The 21817-nt window shown below is 40.1% G+C and overlaps 1 protein-coding gene across 1 annotated transcript; it reads left to right on the top strand.

Annotated features, from left to right (window-relative positions):
- Positions 1–11361: 11361 nt before the first annotated feature.
- Positions 11362–17876, top strand: LOC306867665 (vitellogenin-like; the record flags this gene model as incomplete). The annotated part of the gene is made up of 28 exons (XM_079413466.1): positions 11362–11401; positions 11555–11575; positions 11676–11827; positions 11953–12204; positions 12292–12453; positions 12533–12681; positions 12773–12923; positions 13005–13162; positions 13235–13400; positions 13485–13610; positions 13692–13910; positions 13996–14213; positions 14300–14397; positions 14522–14646; positions 14727–14828; positions 14930–15049; positions 15148–15334; positions 15422–15524; positions 15612–15797; positions 15882–15996; positions 16083–16269; positions 16351–16616; positions 16715–16759; positions 16841–16918; positions 17010–17216; positions 17301–17443; positions 17539–17677; positions 17759–17876. The coding sequence occupies 28 exons, from the start codon at positions 11362–11364 to the stop codon at positions 17861–17863; spliced, it is 4020 nt and encodes a 1339-aa protein (XP_079269592.1). The 3' UTR covers positions 17864–17876.
- Between the last annotated feature and the right edge of the window lie 3941 nt (positions 17877–21817).

Below are 21817 nucleotides of genomic sequence, written 5' to 3'. Positions count from 1 at the left end.
ATACTTGGCCACATGTCACTTCACTTCACTTTTACTAAATGTGTTTATGTCTGGCTGCGCAACTCGTTTGACTCCAGACTGTTTTCTGAATGAGGGACAATTCAAGGCAGGTTTTGTTAAAAAGTTAAAACTCAAGGATGGAGCAGTACCCATTGTTCATGATCCAGCTGCACCTCCAGAAGTAAGTCTCACACTTTATATTTGTTATGATTATTTGCGAATCGCCTTTGCTCTTCCACAGAAGAGAGGGCCGGGGTGAGCAGAGCACATTAGCATGTAAAGAGATATGCACCGTAATGAGTTGCGGTGAACAGAGCTGTTTTTGACAAGGTAAAAAGGGTGTTGTTTTTCACGACCACTGAGACCATTTCGAGAAGACCCTAAAGAATCATACCAACTTGTGGAAAATGGGCATCCGATGTCCCCTTTAAAGCACAGCCACCACAAAATCAGACTTACTTTAAAATCATTCTGAGGTTAAATACATATTTAAAATCATAACAAGAAATTGTTTAATAGCTATGATACTGTTTTTTTTTAATCAAATCTTTGCATAGCAATGACAGGAAACACTGGAATCTAAGAATGTGTTAGCAAAAAACTGTTAATCTTTAAAAAATAAAGCATATACATAAACCCATATAGGAAATATAAGAGTTATCGGATAAGCATGTTATAAACTTCTGAAACATTGCTGTTTCATATTTTAGAGCAGTCACTGCAATTTATCAAAGAAATCAATTATCAATCAGTTACTCCCCAACACTGCTCCGTGATGTATTTTTCAGTGCGTGAGAACATGATGTGTGGCATAAAAGTGCCATGGTTTGTCAGACGTAGCAACAGTAACTAAGGAGAGTGGGCCTTTGCAAAAGGTCAATTTAGAGTAGGGGGAGGTTGCTGGCTCAGGTTCTGAGATGGCAACATGAACATCTTTCTTATAGTAGAAAATGACTTCTGGAGTCTGTGCTAGACTGCAGGGTCAGAATTAACATGCTGCCTATGGTGAGTGTTTATTTTACTTTGCCTGGCAGTAAAATCTGGTAGAATAGATTAAAATAGCTATTAATAAATAAATAATAAATTACTAATAAATGCATAATTACCAAGCTAAAATTACATGCTCTGAATTATTATTTATTTTTTGCATTTTTTCTCATATTGTACAAAGATTAAACCTAAACAGTTTGAAATGAACCAAATTGCATAAAAAATATATTCCAAATTATACTAAAATAAAGTATTTTATGTATATAAACCATCAATTGTATATAAAAGCAAAAAAAAAAAAAAAAAAAATGCCAATCTGGGACATATATCTATAATGGAAAACACTGCAGTGGTCGCACCATATGATATTTTCAAATTCAATCAAAATTTACAAGCACAGATTTGGTCACCTAAACAAAACAAGCTAGTTTCCCTCAAAAGGCCACTATGAAATTTATAATGAAAATAAATAATTGCAGTAATAACTTATTATTCATTGTTTTTTTGAGGTCATACCACATGATATCCAAATGTGGTAACTACATACCAGCCGTTAAAAAGTTAATTTTTTTCCAAATTTGAAAGAAACTTACAAACCTGCCTGATGCTTCCATGGGTCCTTGGAAAATTGGTATATGATGTAAAGTCTTATCTTTGAATGGATTTCAACATAAAAGTCCCAAAATGGTAGTTTCTTGATGGTTGCACCACATGATATTTCATAAAATGGAAATCATCGGACAAAGTTTGTTTGTATATTTTTTTGTATATGGAAATATAAATACAAATGCTTTGCAAATTTATACAGTATTACAAAACACTTTGGAAATTATGCCAAATAGTGCAGAAAATTAATCTGAATAAATTTAGGGTAATTTCAAAGATGTTTACAAAAATAAAGTTATGGCCGGACAGTCGCACCACATGATGTTTTGACACTTTGAATAACAGAAAAATTAGAAATAACTAATATTTTTTTAAAAGTTAAAGTGAGTTCATACATGGGAGAGGCCTTTCATATATAGCACCTTTTTATGCATTTAAACCAATTTTTAACTGAGAAAATGCAATCGGACAGAAAATTTTGGCATCATGTCATTGACCCATATATATATACAGTATATGTATGTGTGTGTGCGCGCGTGCCTGTGTATTTGTGTGCCTGTGTGTGAACTGTTAGTCCTGAGCATCCAGTTCATCCAGTTTACCCTCCATCTATGCCCTCACCTGTTGCTTCAGTGTGCCTGCTGAATGCCTGCCAATAAGGCTGTTTGTCTTACCTGTGAGTCAGTGGTGTAGTCTAGTTTTTTGTAGTGAGCATACTGTGAATTTTTTTTTCTGTCCCAAAGCAACACCCCATAAGCACCACTCACTAATGTGTACAGTATACATCTACATGTAACTGACAGCATTCTGAAAGACTGCTTATGTGATATCAACATGTCAATTTATTATAAGCAACACAAGACAGCCAATGACATTTCCAGCTGCGGAGACTGGGCTGATTTTCTACTGTTCATCTAACCCAGCCAGTTAAGAGCTACATTTAGTTATGTTGACCTGAGAAAGTCAACATACTCTTGACTGTGAAAGATGCTTGGGACACTGCTCCCAGGGCCATAGTTGGGGTTTGTGGGGCCCCAGTGCAGGTTGTACTTGTGGGCCCTGTTTGAAATAATTTAATATATGTTCGTTTTATGTATTTATTTGTGCTATTTACACAATGTTTAAGTTTTTTCAAGTTTGTAGGTGTCCAGGTAAAGAAACCGAATAATCAAATTTAAAATAGCATTGCATAGTCTTCACTGTATAAATTAAATATTAGATTAATTCTTGTTAAACTACAAAGTAGTTCAGTAAAGAGCTGTGAGTGATTTTTTTTTAACATTAAGGACACTGACAGCAGCTAGTAAATGATGTTTTATTAACAAAGTTCGGGAGGAGCGCGTCAGATACTTAGCTTAATTAACACAGGAGGTTCGCACTCAAATTAATCAATGCACTGATATAAATACAGCTGACATACCTCTATTCATTTGACGAATAATCAGCATCCCTCCTCCACCCTTTCTCCACTCAAGAGATATCACTAGAGTTCTCACCACACTATGGGGGGGGGGGGGGGGGGGGGGGGGGTACTCTGAGTCCGGGCCATTCCTGAGCCCGGAGCCCTTCCCCAGGACAGCACGCCAACTACGCATTACTATACTCGCCAAATACGCATTACCTTACTCGTGCTAAATATATGTACAGTAAGTGTAAACTAGTGAAATTAGGAGCGATCACTTTAAGAGACAATACATCCAATATGATACACATCCGATTTGCTCCACCCTTGTGTCCTGTCCTGCTGGGGCCGCCCTTATTGCCTGCCAAGCTGCTGGTCCCGCTCTGGCCTCCTGCCGGGGTTCCAGAGGTGCAAGAGCCCGCCTGGTCCATCCCTCCAGCTCCACCCTGGCCCTCAGCCAGGACTCCTGAACTGCTGGAGCCCCACTGGTCCGTCCCTCCAGCTCCTACCTGGCCCTCAGCCAGGACTCCAGAACTGCTGGAGCCTCCCTGGCTCAACCCTCACGTCCCTCCCTGGACCCTTCTAGAGACTACCTGGGCTTATTTACTGGCACTGGCTTGGCTTCCCTCCCTCTCACCCTTCCTTGTCTCTGTGTGTTGACCCCTGTCTGTCTTGCGTTCTCAAGTTGTGCTAGTCTTGTCATGTTCCTGTCTTGGTTTTGGTGACCAGGTGGCGTCCCTTTGGGGAGGGGGTAGTGTCAGGGTTTTGTCACTTCGGTCTAGTTTATTCATGGTTTTGTGATGGAGCCCTGACACTCCCTTCTTGGTGAGTGCGCGGCTTCGAGTGTGCTCGAGCTGCGTGCTCTCTTATCTGCGTGCTCTGTTTCATGTTGGGGCGTGGTGTTCGGATCCTGGCACTCCTGTCTTGCTCAGGCTCGGTTCTGTTTTCGTGTCGGGGTTCGGACACTCACGCTCCAGGTTTGTTCTCGCTGTGGGAGCATGCGATTTCGAGTTCTCCTCTGTCCTCTGTGTGTGTGTTTTGTTCGGCACGCGGTTTGGTTTCGGCCGCATGCATTTTTTATCTTGTTTTGTCTTGTTCTGTGTGGCACGCAGCTTGTTTTTTCACTGGATGTGTGCTTTCATGTTTGTCATGTTTTGTGAACATGCAGCTTATGAGTCTCCTCATTAGCTGCGTGTTTGTGTCCTGGCTAGTGATTTTATTTTGCTGGCCATGTGCTTGTGTTTTTGTTTTGTATGAGCACATGGCTTGTCTTGTTTGGTTCGATGTGCCATGTGCTCTTATGTCAATTGTCTTGACCCCACCCACCTTGTTTCCTGATTATTGGTTAATTTGCCCCACCTGTGTTTACTCGTTACCATCCTCATTTGCTCCCTTTATAATCCCCTTGTGTTTGCAGTCCTGTGCCGGTTCGTCGTCGATGTTACCCTGTGTGAAGTCCTGTCCTGCCTTGCCAGTCTGTTTTCCCCTACGGGGTAGTTTTTGTTTGTTGATTTAATTTTTATTATCAATAAAGCCCTGTTTCCTCCTGCAAGTGAGTCCTCGCTCTCATCCCTTCACCCACACCTGACAGAAAAGTAAATTCACGTCTGTAAAGAAAAAACTCAGGATAAGAAGGTTTAACACTCTTCGGCAATAAAAAAACAATGAAGCACGATTGTTAGTTCTTATCATCAACGGTCAGCAGCAAAGACATTGGTTAATAAAATGAGATTAGATACATTTGTGTTGTTTAACATATTTAATTATTGCAGTTTGCATCATATTCTGAGTTTGCATTTCACTGTTTTAATTCATTTTGATGAATACTAAATCAGTTTTTTGTGAGTGGGATGAATTAATGCACATTCACATTTAGTCTAGAACTACAGTAACAGCATGTTCACACAGTGCACTGTCAGTCAATAAATGGGGAAAAAGTAACTGGCGTTACTTTTTTGAAAAAGTAACTCTGATATTTTCTTGTAAATTAAAAAGGAATTTAAAAAGTTACTTTACTAGTTACTTGAAAAAAGTAATATTACATAACTCGCGTTACTTGTAATGCGTCACCCCCAACACTGGTGACAACACTGAAGAAATGACACTTTGCTACAATGTAAAGTAGTGAGTGTACAGCTTGTATAACAGAGTAAATTGCTGTCCCCTCAAAATAACTCAGCAAACAGCCAATAATGTCTAAACCGCTGGCCACAAAAGTGAGGACACCCCTACAGTGGTTTAACAGGACAGGTTCCACTCAGAACAGGCCTCGCCATGGTCGGCCAAAGAAGTTGAGTGCACGTGCTCAGCGTCATATCCAGAGATTGTGTATAAATAAGTGTATAAGTGTATCATAGTGTTGTGTGTTCCACAATTATTGTTAAGTGTTCATGAGATGGATTGCCTGAGGGAAGAAACTGTTCCTGTGTCTGGCCAGACGTCAACAGTTCAAAATAGGGAGTGTTCTGGGTGTGAGGGGTCCAGAGTGATTTTACCAGCCCTTTTGCTCACTCTGGATAAGTACAGTTCTTGGAGAGTAGGGAGGGTTGTGCCAATGATTCGCTCAGCAGTCCGGACTACCTTCTGTAGTCTTCTGTGGTCTGATTTGGTAGCTGAGCTGAACCAGACAGTTATTGACGTGCAGAAGACGGATTCAGTGATAGCAGAGTAGAACTGTTTCAGCAGCTCCTGTGGGATATTGAACTTCCTCAGCTGGCGAAGGAAGTACAACTTCTGCTGGGCCTTTTTCACAATGGAGTCTATGTGAATGTCCCACTTAAGGTCCTGGGAGATGGTGGTGCCCAGGAATCTGAATGACTCCACTGTTGTTACAGTGCTGTCCATGATGGTGAGTGGGGGGAGTGCAGGGGGGTTTCTCCTGAAGTCCATGATCATCTCCACTGTTTTGAGCGTGTTCAGCTCCAGGTTGTTAAGACTGCACCAGACAGCCAGCTCCTTAATCTCCAGTCTGTAAGCAGACTCTTCACCGTCCTGAATAAAGTCAATCAAAGTGAACCGCGGTTTGTTGTTGTTGTAGGTTAAATGAGTCCTTGTAGGAATGCACATGTCCTCACAGAAACTGATATAAAATGTTACAGTCTCTGTGAGCTCGTTCAGATTGGTGGCAGCAGCTTCAAAAACACTCCAATCAGTAAGGTCGAGACAGGCTTGTAAAACCCACTCTGTCTCGTTGGTCCATCTCTTTATAGTCTTTACTACAGGTTTAGCAGATATAAGTTTTTGCCTGTAGGTTGGTATAAGATGAACCAGGCAGTGATCAGAGAGCCCAAAAGCTGCCCGTGGAACAGAGTGATATGCATTCTTTATTGTTGTTTAACAGTGATCCAATGTATTACTGTCTCTGGTGGGACATGTAACATCCTGTCTGTATTTTGGCAGTTCACGGGAGAGATTTGCTTTATCTAAGACCCCGAGAAAGATTAAAACAGAGACTGGGTGTTGTTGTTCAGTCTCTGTGATCTGATCAGCTAGTTTCTGCAAAGCTGAGCTCACGTGCACTTGCAGAGGAATGTAGACACTCACGAGAATGAACGAGCAAAACTCCTGCGGCGAGTAGAAAGGCCTACAGTTAACAAATAACACTTCTAAATCTGAACAACACATCTTCTTTAACACTATTATATCTGTACACCACCTCTCATTGATGTAGAAGCATGTCCCGCCGTCGCGCGATTTCCCCATTTATTCTGCGTCGCAATCTGCTCTGATCAGCTGAAAGCTTGGTAGATGAAGTGCGCTGTCGGGAATGGTGTCGTTCAGCCAGGTTTCCGTGAAACACAGAGCAGCAGAGTTTGAGAAATCCTTATTTGTCCGGGAGAGCAGAAGGAGTTCGTCCATTTGTTGCTCGCTTCCCCCGTCTGCGCGTCCTGTGTTTGATCAGCGCCCCCACTCCGCCGACAACTATGTCCAGCAAAACATCTCAATAATCGAAAACTGGTGAAATATCGGGTGGTGTGTACTGCTGAATGTCCAGCAATTCGTCTTTGGTGAAACTGATTGCAAGGATATAACTAAAGGACAAACTAACAAAAACATAAAAATAACTGCGGACAACGGCACGGAGGCTGCCATGAGCAGCGTCATCTTGCATATTTTATGTACAAGATGATGCAACAAGCTTTGCTCATCTGCATTTGGCAATTATCTGCCATTCTTCTCCTCACCTCTTTACCTCTCAAACTCTGTCAGATGGGGGAAGACGCATTGCGATGGGGGTATAAATTGATTGGGTTCAAGCCTAGGCTCTGGCTGGGCCACTCAAGGATTTTCACAGTTGTCTTTAAGCCATTCTATTTGTGTGCTTAGTCATTCAGTACATTTACATGGAAAACAATAATCCGATTTTAACACGATTAAGACAATACTCTGATTGTGAATCTACCATATAAATAGAGACGTGGAGTATTCCTCTTTTAGTCGCATTACTGAAGTGCAGTACAGACATGTACACACCTTAATCACATTATTACTGTCGTGTAGGACTTTTAGCAGCATTTTGCGACAGAATACACACACGGCAGTGGTCAACCATTTGACAAGAAACAAAAGAGCATGGCTTTACCAACGTCTACGTCTGTTTGCACGTATAGTATGACAAATAACTGCACTGGAAGCTTTCATAAAATTAAAAATGAAACACCCAAAACTGTATATGGCATCATAACGAAGATGAACTATATGTTTATACGTGAAATTCTTGGTTGGATGTTGGATGGTGTGGTGTGGGGGCCATTATAATCGATCTATGTACTTTAACATGTAAAACGGTAACATGACAGGAATATTCTAAAAGCAACTCATGTAAACACCTTAATCATAATATTGTCTTATTCAGAATAAGGTAAATAATTATATTACCGATGTCCATGTAAACATAGTCATTGTCCTGTTGGAAGGTTAACCTTCTGCCAAGTCTGAGGTTGTGAATGCCATGGACTAGGTTTTCAGTAAGGCTATTTCTATATTTTGCGGTGTTGAGCTGCTCTTCTACTCTGACGAGTCCCTCAGTCCCTACCACTGAAAAACAGCCCCACAGCACGAGGCTGCCACCACCGAACTTTAATGTTGGAACAGTACTGTGCAGGTGATTAGCAGGGCCTGGTTTCCTCCAAACATGATGCTTAGAATTGAGGTTCATCAGACCAGAGAATCTTGTTTCTCAGAGTCTGGGGGTCCTTTAGGTGCTTGTTTTCAAATTCCAAGTGTGTTAACTGAGGAGAGGATTGAGTCTTGCCACACCGCCATAAAGCCCAGATCGGTGGAATGCTGCATGCTGCAGTGTTTGTCCTTCTGTAGATTTCTCCTATCTCCACATATGATCATAGAGATCAACTAGAGTGACCATCAGCTTCTTGGTCACCAGTCTAACCAAGGCCCTTCTCCATCAGTTGATCAGTTTGGCCAGGAGGCCAGCTCTAGGAAGAGTCCTGGTTGTTTCAAACTTCTTCCATTAAGGTTAACGGAGACTACATGCTCCTGTGACCCTTCAATGCAGCAGAATTTTTTTCTGAACTCTTATCCAGATGTGTGGCTTGATGTAATTTTGCTTCTGAGCTCTAAAGATTTGTTATTTATTATTTATTTTTTTTACCTCAGGGCTTAGCTTTTTGCTCTGATATGCATTTTCAGCTGTTAGACCTTTTATTTAGAGGTGTGTGCCTTTCCAAATCATACCCATTCAATTGAATTTGCCACAGGTTAACTTCACTCGAAGTGTAGTAGCACCTACAAGCAATATGAATGCTCCTGAGCTAAATTTTAACTGTCCCAGACAAGGGTATGAACACTTTTGCTTAATAATTATGAATGGAATTATACATTTGCAAAGACGTTAAACACCTGCTTTGCCATTATGGTGTATGGAGTGTAGATTGATATGGGAAAAAGGAATTTAAATCAGTTTAAAGTAGCAACATAACAAAACATGAAAAAATGAAGGGGCATGACTTTCGCAAGGCACTGTAACTGAACAAAACACACACATGAGACAACACAACCAAAGACTGGTAAGTATACAGTGCATCGATGCTTCTCAGAATTCTTAAATGAAATAAACAGAGGTTAATGCAAATATTCTCCATTTTATCTTTGCAGAAATCATACATTTGACTTGACTGACAGAAACTGGAAACTGATAGATGAAAGAAGTAAACTTGTGTGCTAATGTTTAAACCTGTGCTTGAAAATAAAGGTTTTTTTTTAAACAGAGCAATCACTGGAGCAACTTACTGAATGCAAGAGATGTACTCTGCTGTAATAATACAGTATGCAAGTGGTGTGACAGCTTCACTTTTTGTGATTTGATTTTGAATTAGACTAAATTGGATTACATGATTTGATATTAAATGTTTAAATGAAATAAAGAGTGGGTAGCTGGCATAATAATGGGGGCATAATAATTATTTTGAAAGGATAAATTTGATTATCACAACTTCATTTCAAATTCATGCACAATTGTTAAATGCCAATGTTATCAATAGATGTTTAATAGCAAGTAGTGAAATAGGTTGTAAAATTAGCATTATGTAATAATTATGGCCAATTAGAACATATAGGACCACAGAAAAATTGCTACAAGTCAATCATATCATGACAATCTTGACTGGCTGTATCACAAAAACATTTTCCAAACAGCCTGAGCTACTGAAAATTATTTGTATTAGGAATAATATATTTTAAAATAAACAATTAAAAAAATAAAACTGTGACAAGGTCCTCACTCTAATATTGACTTTATCAGGTTTTGATGACATGAGCCTAAGGTAACCTAACCTAAAACTGATAGTCTAATGCCAAATCTGTCAACACTGTGTACTTTGAGAGCAAAAAAACAAACAAACAAAAAAAACACGCAAAATGTATATGCAATGAAATGCATGCAAATAAGACTGGGCTATTCAATAGAATAGTAGCAACAGGACAGTGTAGACCATTTCCTGAGTGAATAACAAAAACATTCTGATTGCCTCTTCCAATAATGAGTTGGATAGTGTAGTTGTAGCCAGAATTTAGGAAAAACGTGGTTTTCATGCAGAATAGGCTTCAACATTTCTAAAATAAAATTTAATTCTAAAATTAAATTTTGAACATACTGTTTAATAGAGTGTGGCTTTCTTAATGGTGACATATGTAACAAGGTTGCTGGCCCATGCTTTGAGTGATCACTGTAGATGGACAGGTCTCGAATAAGTGCAGGGTATGAAATGCATAAAAAAAAAAGACTTCCAGCATTAGGCCAATTTTTAAAAAGAAGGGAAAAAAACAACAAAAAAAAAACAATGGCGTTAACAGGGCGTTCAGTTGCATTAAAAAAATTATTATTTATTACCCGATAAAAATTATAGCTGCATTTATAGAATAATTATATTAAATATTATGTAAAAGTTTATGTCCTTGTCCTTAGGTAAACATACGTCATTGCATTACAAGCCTGTCAGTTCAGTTATAAAAATTGTTTTATACAGTCATATTGTCATGGTGCACACAACGGGAAGGAACGAGGAACACGCAGACAAGGATAAACTCAAATTAACAGTCTTTAATGAATCCAAGCAGGGCAGGGCAGGCACACGACAGTAACGAGTAGACCAGACGAAATCAAACTGAACAGGCAGGACTATAAATACACAGGATAATCATAGATAATGAGACAAACACAGCTGGACAAGAATTAACTGATAATCACACTAAACAAGGACAGGAAACAAACCAAATATGGAAACATGAGGTGGAAACACATGACACACACATGATACAGGACTGACGCATATCAGCCATAAATATTTGTTAAACCATTTTATATTTGAGTGTTGATTGTTACAGTATATCTAAAATGAAACTGCAATTTAATTTAATAGTTTAGGCTTTGTTGTTAATTGTAAGCTTTAATAGTCTTGTAATATGCAGGTAGGACTCTCTATGTAATTTACAGCATTAGCATTATATCCTTTTTAAATGTTAATTATATCTTAATTCATTTCAAAACAGAGCCACAATGTGTTCAGTAAACCACTGTTTAATACAAAGAAATGTTTTTAATTTTATGTCATGTTTTTCCCCTACCGTATATATCCTTCTCTAAAATGTATGTGTATGAAAGAACTAAAATGTACTTTTCCCTCAACTTTTTAAACTTAATTTAATACATTCAAAATGGACATTGGACATTGTTCTGGAGGATGACATAACAGGCTAGGGTAACCTAACCTAATTGATATTGATGTTCAGATAAGTTGGCCAACCAAAGGCCTCGTTAATAATTCTTTAAAAAAATAATACCTGGTCAGCAAGAAACCACTATAAAAGTTAGATTTTTCTGAGATGTTCTTCACAAACCACCAGCCATGAGAGCTATTGTGCTTGCCCTGACTGTGGCCCTTGTGGGTAAGTTAAAATCAGAAATTTTATGTTTTGAATTTAAGATGTTCCTCTTTCTCTTTTCCTAAAATATTTATTTTTATGTAAATTTAGGACCTCTTTAAAAACTAAATTAGACAAACAATTTTCAAAATGTATTCTCTCATTTGTTTCTTTTAGCAAGTCAACAGATCAACCTTGGTAAGTAATATTACTTGGACATTTTGGATCTGTTTAAACTGGTAATTTTACAACTATTGCATTCTTGCTTAAACTCCGAAAAATACTCTACCTTTTTCAGTCCCTGAGTTTGCCCCTGATAAGACCTATGTGTACAACTATGAGGCTCTACTCTTGGGCGGTCTTCCTCAAGAAGGTCTGGCCAGAGCCGGTATAAAAGTCAACAGCAAGGTTCATCTCAGTGCTGTCAACAAGAACACCTTCCTGATGAAGGTAATGATCATTAAAAAACGCATATTTCAGATGACACTGAAAGAAAACAACAACAACAAAAAATGCCATCATTGGATGTTAAAAGCAACAATGCTCTCATTTAAATGGAAAATGTCCCCTTACAGCTCAAGGACCCTCTAATCCACGAGTATGCTGGTATTTGGCCCAAGGATCAATTTGTTCCTGCCACTAAGCTCACCTCAGCACTGGCTGCTCAGCTTCAGATTCCCATCAAGTTTGAGTATGCTAATGGTGTGGTTGGAAAGGTATATGCCCCTGCAAGTGTCTCCGCTACAGTCATGAACTTCCACAGAGGTATCCTCAACATCCTTCAGCTCAACCTCAAGAAGACCCAGAACATCTATGAGCTGCAAGAGGTGAGAAAGTAATCCTAGTACATTTCTGAAGGCATTAAGAAAGCCTTTTTGAGTTCTGCAATCTTATTTTTTGACTTGTCCTCCAAGGCTGGAGTTCAGGGAGTGTGCAGGACCCACTATGTCATCAGTGAGTCTCCAAAGGCCGACCACATTACTGTCACCAAGTCTAAGGATCTGAGCCACTGCCAGGAGAGAATCATGAAGGATGTTGGCTTGGCATACACTGAGAGGAGTGATGAATGCACAGAGGTAATGAACAAGACTGGATAAACTTGAAATATTTACTCAATAAATTTAGAAATGTAAAATTTGTCATTACTTTCAACAGAGGGTCAATAGTCTGATTGAAACTGCAGCTTACAATTACATTGTGAAACCATCTTCCACTGGTGTACTGATCACTGAGGCAACAGTTCAGGAAATGCATCAGTTTTCACCCTTCAATGAGATCCATGGTGCTGCCCAGATGGAAGCAAAGTATGACTGATCCTCTGTGAGAAATATGAACTAACAATATTCCCAACACATTTCATTAACTTGACGTTTCAAAAATAATTATTTGTTTCAGACAAACCTTGGCTTTTGTTGAGATTGGAAAGAGCCCAGTTGATCCAATCAAAGCTGATTACATGGCTCGTGGATCCCTGCGATATGAGTTTGCAACTGAGATTCTTCAGACCCCCATTCAACTAATGAAGATCGGTGATGCACCAGCCCAGGTATTACTTTAACAATCTCCAAGTCAAATCATTTGATCCATGCTGAAGACATCAACTAAGATTAGCTCTTACTCTCTCTAGATTATCGCGATCCTTAAGCACCTTGTTGCAAACAATGTGGACATGGTCCATGAGGATGCTCCACTTAAGTTTGTTCAGCTCATCCAGCTCCTGCGTGTTTCCACCATGGAGAACTATAAGGCTATCTGGGCTCAGTTTAAGAAGGAACCAGTTTACAGGTACAAATTTGTAAGCAGTAAGTTTAAGGGCAATTTTTATTATGTATTTATTTTAAACAATGACTCTGGTAGGCGCTGGCTCTTGGATGCTCTTCCTTCTGCTGGCACACTAGTCACTCTAAAATTCATCAAGGAGAAGTTCCTAGCTGATGAACTTACGGTTCCAGAGTTCATTCAGGTTCTTGTGGTTGCTCTGCAAATGGTCACTGCTGATTCGGACACCATCCAATTGACAGCTGTGAGTAAATCTAACTATACTCAAAATGTTGTTCTTCAAATCTTGCCTAATTTAAACAGATATTTTCTTTATCTTGCTGAATAGAGTTTAGCTGTGCATGAGAAAATTGCCAAAATCCCAGCTCTGCGTGAAGTTGTAATGCTTGGATATGGTTCCATGATTGCCAAGCACTGTGTTGCAGTTCCCACTTGCTCTGCTGAGCTCCTCAGGGTAAACACATTAAGTTTTACTTTTCTACCAGTCACTTACTTGTTAATATTTGTCTAAATGTATGTGCCTCAATCTCCTCAGCCCATCCATGATATTGCTGCAGAGGCAACTTCTAAGAATAACATTCCTGAAATCACTTTGGCTCTTAAAGTTCTGGGCAATGCTGGTCACCCTGCTAGTCTTAAACCCATCATGAAGCTCCTGCCTGGACTGAAAACTGTAGCTACATCTCTGCCCCTTAGAGTCCAGGTTGATGCCATCTTGGCCCTGAGGAACATTGCCAAGAAAGAACCCAAGATGGCAAGTATCAGACATTGTAGGAATTAATTACTGTAAAACGACCCATTTTCTTCCAATAATGAACTGACCTTGTTTCTTGCCACAGGTTCAGCCAGTGGCCCTGCAGCTTGTATTGGATAGATCTCTTCACCCAGAAGTGCGCATGGTTGCTTGTATTGTGTTGTTTGAGGCCAAACCATCAGTGGCTCTTGTCTCCAGTCTTGCTGGTGCTTTGAAGACTGAAACTAACATGCATGTTGTGAGCTTTGCTTATTCCCACATCAAGTCCTTGACCAGAATGACTGCTCCTGATATGGCAGCTGTGTAAGAAAAACATTTTTTTTTTCATAAATTTCATATATCATGTCAAATGAGCATAATCCACAAGTAATAATGGTTGTCTATTTCAGTGCTGGTGCAGCTAATGTTGCCATCAAGCTCATGAGCTGCAAGCTAGACAGACTTGGCTTCCGTTTCAGCAGAGCCCTTCAGCTGGACTTCTATCATAGTACGTGTTGTAAATTTCTTAAAAGAGCTAAGAAATGGTGTGTTGGGTGTTTCTCAAAACATACAAAAATTCACCTGACATAGATGATTGCAGTAATTGTATTCTTACCTATGTCTCTGTGCAGCTCCTCTTATGGTTGGAGCTGCTGGCAGTGCCTACATGATCAATGATGGTGCCACCATCCTGCCCAGAGCTGTTGTAGCCAAAGCACGTGCTTATCTGGCTGGAGCTGCTGCTGATGTTCTTGAGGTGGGCAAACCATTTTTTAAAAATCTGATTCATGGTTTAAAAATGTTTTTGGCCTTCGCTCAATTCATGTTCTCAAATAGATTGGTGTGAGAACTGAAGGAATCCAGGAGGTTCTTCTGAAATCTCCTGCTGCAGATGAAAGTGTTGACCGTATCACAAAGATTAAGCGCACCCTAAGAGCAGTACGTTTTCATGTCCAGTGTACTGTATAATTTTATACTTCTAAATAATATAATAATCATGACATTGGCAAAATGTGTATGACTGTGTTTAACCCCTTAAGCTCACCAACTGGAAGGACTTACCAAAAAGTCAGCCACTGGCTTCAGCCTACATCAAATTATTTGGACAAGAAGTGGCTTTTGTCAAGATTGACAAGACCATCATTGAAGAAGCTATACCGGTATTGTGTTGTAGTTTACTTTATTTTATTTTTTTTAGATCTGTCTCACAAATAATTATCATAATTAGAATTAAGATTCTCATAAACATTATCCCCAGATTGTGACTGGACCCAAAGCACGTCAACTGTTGAAGGGGGCACTTCAAGCTTTGCAGGAAGGAATTACCTTGCAGTATGCCAAACCCCTGCTTGCAGCTGAAGTGCGTCGTATCTTGCCAACTGCAGTTGGTCTGCCCATGGAGTTCAGTTTGTACACTGCTGCTGTTGCTGCTGCTAGTGTCAATGGTATGTTTTTTCTTAGAATTGTATATCCTTTCTTCTGATATGAGGGGGTCATTACTTCGGTTGATGTTGTTCCATTCATCCTTCTAGTTAAGGCCACCATTAGACATCCTCTACCTGAGGAGTGTGAGACTATGACTCTTGAGCAGCTGATGCGGACTGATTTTCAACTCCAAGCTGAAGCTAGACCAAGGTAAATATTTGCAGCTACATTAACGAAGATGAGATATTATGTGCACAACAATCGCTTTACAAACAATCTCCCTTATTCTTATTTCAGTATTGCTCTCCAGACCTTTGCTGTGATGGGAGTGAACACTGCCTTGATCCAAGCTGCTGTTATGATGAGAGGAAAGATCCGTACAATTGCTCCTGGAAAACTGGTTGTAAAAGCAGACGTTCTCAATGGCAACTACAAGGTGGAGGCTCTACCTGTTGAGGTTCCTGAACATATTGCTGATTTTAGGTAATGAAATCTTAGTGAAGCCAGTGAAGAAAAAGTTGTTTCTCATGACTGCTCTTTTATGAAAGTCTTTTAATTTTATGACAGCTTTGAGACACTTGCTGTTGTCAGAAACATTGAAGATCCTAGTGCTGAAAGGATTGCACCCTTTGTACCTGAGTTGTCCCAGCAAGATCCCCAAAATTCTTATGCTGGTGATTTGGTAAGCTTGAAATATACATTTGTAAAAAACTTTTGCTTCAAGCTCCAAAGTGGAAAGTCTTCTTGATGTTTTTTTTTTTTTTCCAGTCCTCTGAGATGCTTGAGGTTCCTGTGAGAGCTCCTGCTCCATTTGAGAAGACTCTCTGTCTTGCTGTCCCATACATTGAAATCAAGGGATGCGTTGAGGTGCACTCTCACAATGCTGCTTTTATCAGAGATGCTCCTCTGTTCTACATAATTGGACACCACTCAGCCCGTGCTACAGTAGCAAGAGGTATACTTAAAGATATTACATTAATGAAACTCAAGGATTTCAGATAAAATTATAATTAAGGGTCTGTTGTTTTGGCTGTAGCGGAAGGTCCTACAGTTGAAAGGCTGGAGCTTGAAGTCCAGTTTGGTCCTAAAGCTGCTGACTCTCTCAATAAGCAAATCCAAATCATTGATGAGGAGACTCCAGAAGGAAAGGCTTTCCTGTTGAAACTGAAGGAAATCCTGGAGACTGAAGATAGAAACAGGACCATCTCTTCTGAAAGCAGAAGCAGCAGCAGCAGCAGCAGCAGCAGCCGCATCATCAGCCGCAGTTCAAGCTCCTCCATGTCCAGTTCTCGTGTGACTGAGGTGAGGACAAGGAATGTCATGTGTTGGTTAAATCACCAATGTATGTGTCATAAGAATGTATATTAATTTACACCGAGTTATTTTATATGGATTTTCAGACTGCCACCATCATGGAGCCTTTCAGGAAATTCCACAAAGATCGGGTAACTACAAAAATAATATTGATAACAATATAGTTGCTTTAGATGATCAGACTTATGTTTATAACCTTATTTTGCTTGCAGTACTTGGCACCCCATGGTGCCTCAAAGGGAGTTAGCAGTGGAAGTGCCAGAGCTAGTTTAGAGCGTATCCAGAAACAGGTGAATCGATTAGTGTCATTTGTTTGGTCATAATAACACAAAACTCCAATTAAAATATGGTATTTCATATTTGTATTGTTTATGCTTACAGGATAAGTTCCTCGGGAATACAATTCCACCTCTTTTTGCTGTTATTGCCCGTGCTGTGACAGCTGACCAAAAGATGCTGGGCTACCAACTTGCTGCTTACTTTGACAAATCAACTAGAAGAGTGCAACTTGTTTTTACCTCCATTGATAAAAATGACAACCAGAAGATCTGTGTTGATTGGGCTCTGCTGAGCAAGCACAAAGTCATTGTAAGACTGGAAGAATAGCTAAAAAAAAAAAAAATCGCTGGGATATATTTTTCATGTTAAAGTGAGCATAAATCTGTTTTTCAGACCGAGGTTGCATGGGGTCCAGAGTGCCAGCAGTATGCAGTCACTGTTAAAGCTGAGGCTGGTGTACTGGGGAAATTCCCTGCTGCGCGTTTAGAGCTGGAATGGGAGAGGCTGCCGATTACTTTCACCACCTATGCTAAAAAGTAACGTTCATCAGCACAGAACAACAAATGTATGAAGTAATGTAGAAAATGACACTGATTTAATAATTATTATCTGTGTATCCTATCCCAATTAGGCTGTCCAAACACATCCCTATGGCAGCTCTCCGGGCGGGATTCCAGCTTGAAAGAGCAAAGAACAGTGAGAAAGAGATTGAACTTACTGCAGCCTTGCCAACTCAGAGGTCCTTGAATGTCATTGCCAGGATTCCAGAGGTGAAATAGTTTTCCTTCAATTTATGACTCTCACAGAGAGATAAAAAACGCAACTAATTAAGTTTCTTCCTCCTGCTCTAGATGACACTGTCAAGAATGCGTATGCCTCTCCCCTTCGGCGTTCCCATCAATCCAGATGGAACTCTTTCCTTTCGAATCGATGGGGACATTTTCTCCTGGGACTAGAAAAATAGCAATCAAGAATAAGATGTGAAGAAAATGTTGAGCTCTGTTAATGTATATTTGATTGTTCCTTGACAGTTCAATTGAAAGCATTACAGCTGTTGTCATGTACAGTATGTAATGTAATGCAGTCTAATGTTAATAAATACCTAGCAAGTGAAACCGTGAAGTGAAATCTCCTTTCATTTTACAATAACACTACAATAATAAGTAATAGTTATAATCAGTGTTGGGGGGAATGCCATTACTTAAATTTTTTTCTGAAGTAACAAGTAAAGTTGCGCATTACTATATAATTTACACATTAGCATTTGAGTTACTTTTTTCAGAAGTAATGTGAGTTACTTTTCAGTTTAACTAATCTGCACTAAAACATTTTAAAATACTGAATTAAATTGAATATAGTGTAAAATCACACACTTGTGTGCAAGGGACAGACAGTCAAATGGCAGGCCAGAGATTTACATTTATGTGATGGAAGTATTCTCATTATTTTCATTGCCCGAAGAAAAAGAGAAGGGAATAGTTATTGAGTGTAGATTATGTGCAGGTGAAAAATGCTTGTCAACTGCAAAAAACACCACTTCAAAAAAAATTAATAATTAACAGCACACGGGCAGCATAACACAGGAGTTCAATAAAAAGAGGTGATGCTACTTAAACAGTCTCAAACTCAACTTACCTGGGGGCCGCTGGAGGTAGAGTCTGGGTCAGGCTGGGCCGCATTAAGTATTCCACAAAAAAAGGGTTTCAAGTATTCCAAAAAAAGGAGCACAACTTATCTTAACTTCTCAGTCTTTATTATTAACAGTTCTTCAACATGAGTGTTTCTTCTGAACATGAACAATTCCTCTGAATTTTAACTTTCCTTTCTGAACATGAAAGGTTCTTCATGAACTGTCCTTCTGAACATGAACTTTCATTTTAAACATGAACGGTTCTTCAGAAAAAGGCTTCTCTTGCCTACTCCTTGCTGCCAGAGACCTGGCAGCGCTTCCTCTCACACAGCTGAGATACATTGAGGGAGGAAACAGTTGAAACCCTCAGTATGGTTTGAAGATGCTCATCAGTAAGTCTGGACCTGTACTTTGACTTATTGAAGTTCATGGTGGAGAAGAGCTTTTCACATAGATATGTGCTCCCAAAAAGGCACATGGTCCGCTTGAACATCCTGGACAGCTCAGGGAAGGTGGGTGGCAATTCTCTCAAAAATTGTCCAAGCTTGTTTGCGTTTCCACTCACCTCCCTGAACTTGGCTTTGAGTTCAGAATTGCACTACAGGTCAATGAGCTCCATTTGAAGTACAGGAGGAGCATCTTGCACATCGAAGGAGAAGGGGTCAGCAAAAATTTGAAAAGTGACTCTGTGTGTCTTGAAGTCTGCAAACCTGCGATCAAATTCCTCCTGTAGCTTCATAATGGCATCAGCATACTTCTCACCACTGAATGGTGTGCCCACATCCATGAGTGCCTTGCATGCTGGGAAATGGCAGAGGTTTGTCTGAGAGAGTTGGCCTTTCCATAACACAAATTTTGTAGAGAATGCCCTCACATTGTCATAGGCAGCACTGACAAGCTGCCCCTGGCCTTGTAACTTCTTGTTCAGTACATTCAGCTCCTGTGTGATGTCAACAAGAAAAGTCCATGAGCCATTTGGGATCACTTAACACAGGAAGAGCCATCCCATCCTTCTCCATGAAGGCTTTCACTTCTGCTCTCAACTCAAAAAACCTCTTCAAGACGTTTCCCCTACTGAGCCAACGTACCTCTGTGAAGTAGAGCACATCCTCATATTCTGACTCTATTTCCTCCAAAAAGGCGCAGAACTGCCGGTGCTTTAAGCCCCTGGATCTGATATGGTTGATGCATTTCACAACAACAGACATCACATTGTCAAACCTCAGGCATTTGCCGCAAAGGGCCTGCTGATGGATAATGCAGTGCAGAGCAATGGCCTCCTCCACATTCTCCCCTTCCAATTTTCTTTGAACAAGTGCCACCAGTCCATTTTTCCTTCCTGTCATTGATGGTGCTCCATCGGTTGTTATTCCAGCAAACCTCTTCCATGACAAACCAGCATCCTCAATAGCACCACACAGCTGGCGGAATATCTCCTGAGCGGTGGTCTGACCATGCATTGGAATCACTGCGTGCAACTCCTCGATCACTTCAAAATTGTCGTCAACACCACGGACATATACTGCGAGCTGAGCAGTGTCAGTGTTGTCTGTGCTCTCATCAAGAGCGACCGAGTATGCACAAACACGTTCGGCTTTCTCACACAGTTGATCATATATGTTTTCTGACAGGTCAGAAATGCGCTCTGCCACTGTGTTACCTGAAAGGCTGATGTTGCTAAACTGACCCTTCTTTTCCTGACAGAATTTACTTGCAGCTAGTAACATGCACTTTTTGATGAACTCGCCTTCTTTGAATGGCTTTCCGGCCCTAGCAATCATCTCACTCACCACGTAGCTAGCTTCGACTGCTGATTCATTCTCTTTGCTTGCTTTCTTGAATAAATCTTGTTGCCTCAATAAGACATTTTTTAAGACTGGCGACCCGGTTCTTTCTCTCATCTCCCTGGTATTTTGTATACTCCTCAGCATGTCTAGTTGAGTAATGACGTCTGACGTTGTATACCTTATACACCGCAACTTTCTCTGTGCATATGAGACACGTAGGGGTGCCCCTGTGCTCGAAAAAAAAATATTCCGTCTCCCACTTTTCCTGAAATTGCCGTGCTCGTTGCCAACCTTTCTCTTCACAGTATGTTTTGAGAGAGATGAGTGATGGCATATATTTTCCGTCCAATAGAAGACTATTGTGTCACTATTGTGACCATCTATTGTGTCACTCCTGAACAGGTTTCAACCAAGTGACTAACGTTGATACTTCCCCAGGTACTTCGCGGTTGGCTAGCTTGACAACTACAAACACCGCCGGAAGCTGTCACGAGACTATCTATGGTAGCCCATAAGTGATAAAAAATGTAAATAAAAGCGTGGCAAGACTCAGCAAAAAGGTGCACTAACACTAAACTTTGATGTCAAGTAGGGGGCCACAAAATATCATCCCGCGGGCCTCAATTGGCCCCCGGGCCGCGAGTTTGAGACCCCTGCTCTATGGGATATAGTCATTTATAAATGACGCTAAGAAAATTGCATTTAAAATACAATACTAATGTTCAACCAACAAAATTTTATTTTAGTGATGTCAAATGACATCCCCTTCAACCAGTAAAATTAAAATTTATTAGCCATGTGCTTCACATTTTTGGTAACAAAGTAGTAAATAGGCGCATTCGACTTGAAGCAGCGCTGCACAGAATGATCACCGTATGACATCAAAGTACCGCGAGAGTGATAAGAAAGCAGTCAGATCTTATGCATTCGAATGGCTCTTGCGGTACTTTGATGTCATACAGTGATCATTCTGTGCAGCGCTGCTTCAAGTCAAACACGCAGTGTTAAAGGAGACTTTAGCACGTTAGGTCACATGTTCTCAAGGCTCCATAGTGAGCTCATTTTAGACTAGAAAATACATTTCCCGAGTTCACACTTACATATAATAAATAGAATAAAGTTTATGCGTATGTGGCGTGCTGTCCAAGGGGAGGGCTCCGAACTCGGAACTTTGGCCCGGACCCTGAATATCCCCCCTATAGGTTAGGATAGGAATAGTTGTAAGTGCGGAGAAGGGGTGGTGGAGGGATGCTGGAAAACTGTCAAGGAACAGAGGTAAATCTGCTGTGTATATATACACACCTCTTATCTTGTTAACTGGGCTAATTACTGATTGTGCTCCTCTTGTGTTAATTAGGTTAATTATCTCAACATGCTCCTCCCGAACTTTGTTAATAAAACATCATATAAATTCAAGTTATAAAAAATGTAATTGTACATCCAAATGTGTTTTCTCAAGTTTTTTTTGTCATTTTTAATGCACTTTTATAAAA

Source organism: Barbus barbus (genome assembly GCF_936440315.1).
Source record: "Barbus barbus genome assembly, chromosome: 49".
NCBI lineage: Eukaryota > Metazoa > Chordata > Actinopteri > Cypriniformes > Cyprinidae > Barbus > Barbus barbus.
The sequence above is the reverse complement of the archived record's forward strand: the minus strand, read 5'-3'. Positions and strand labels throughout refer to the sequence as shown.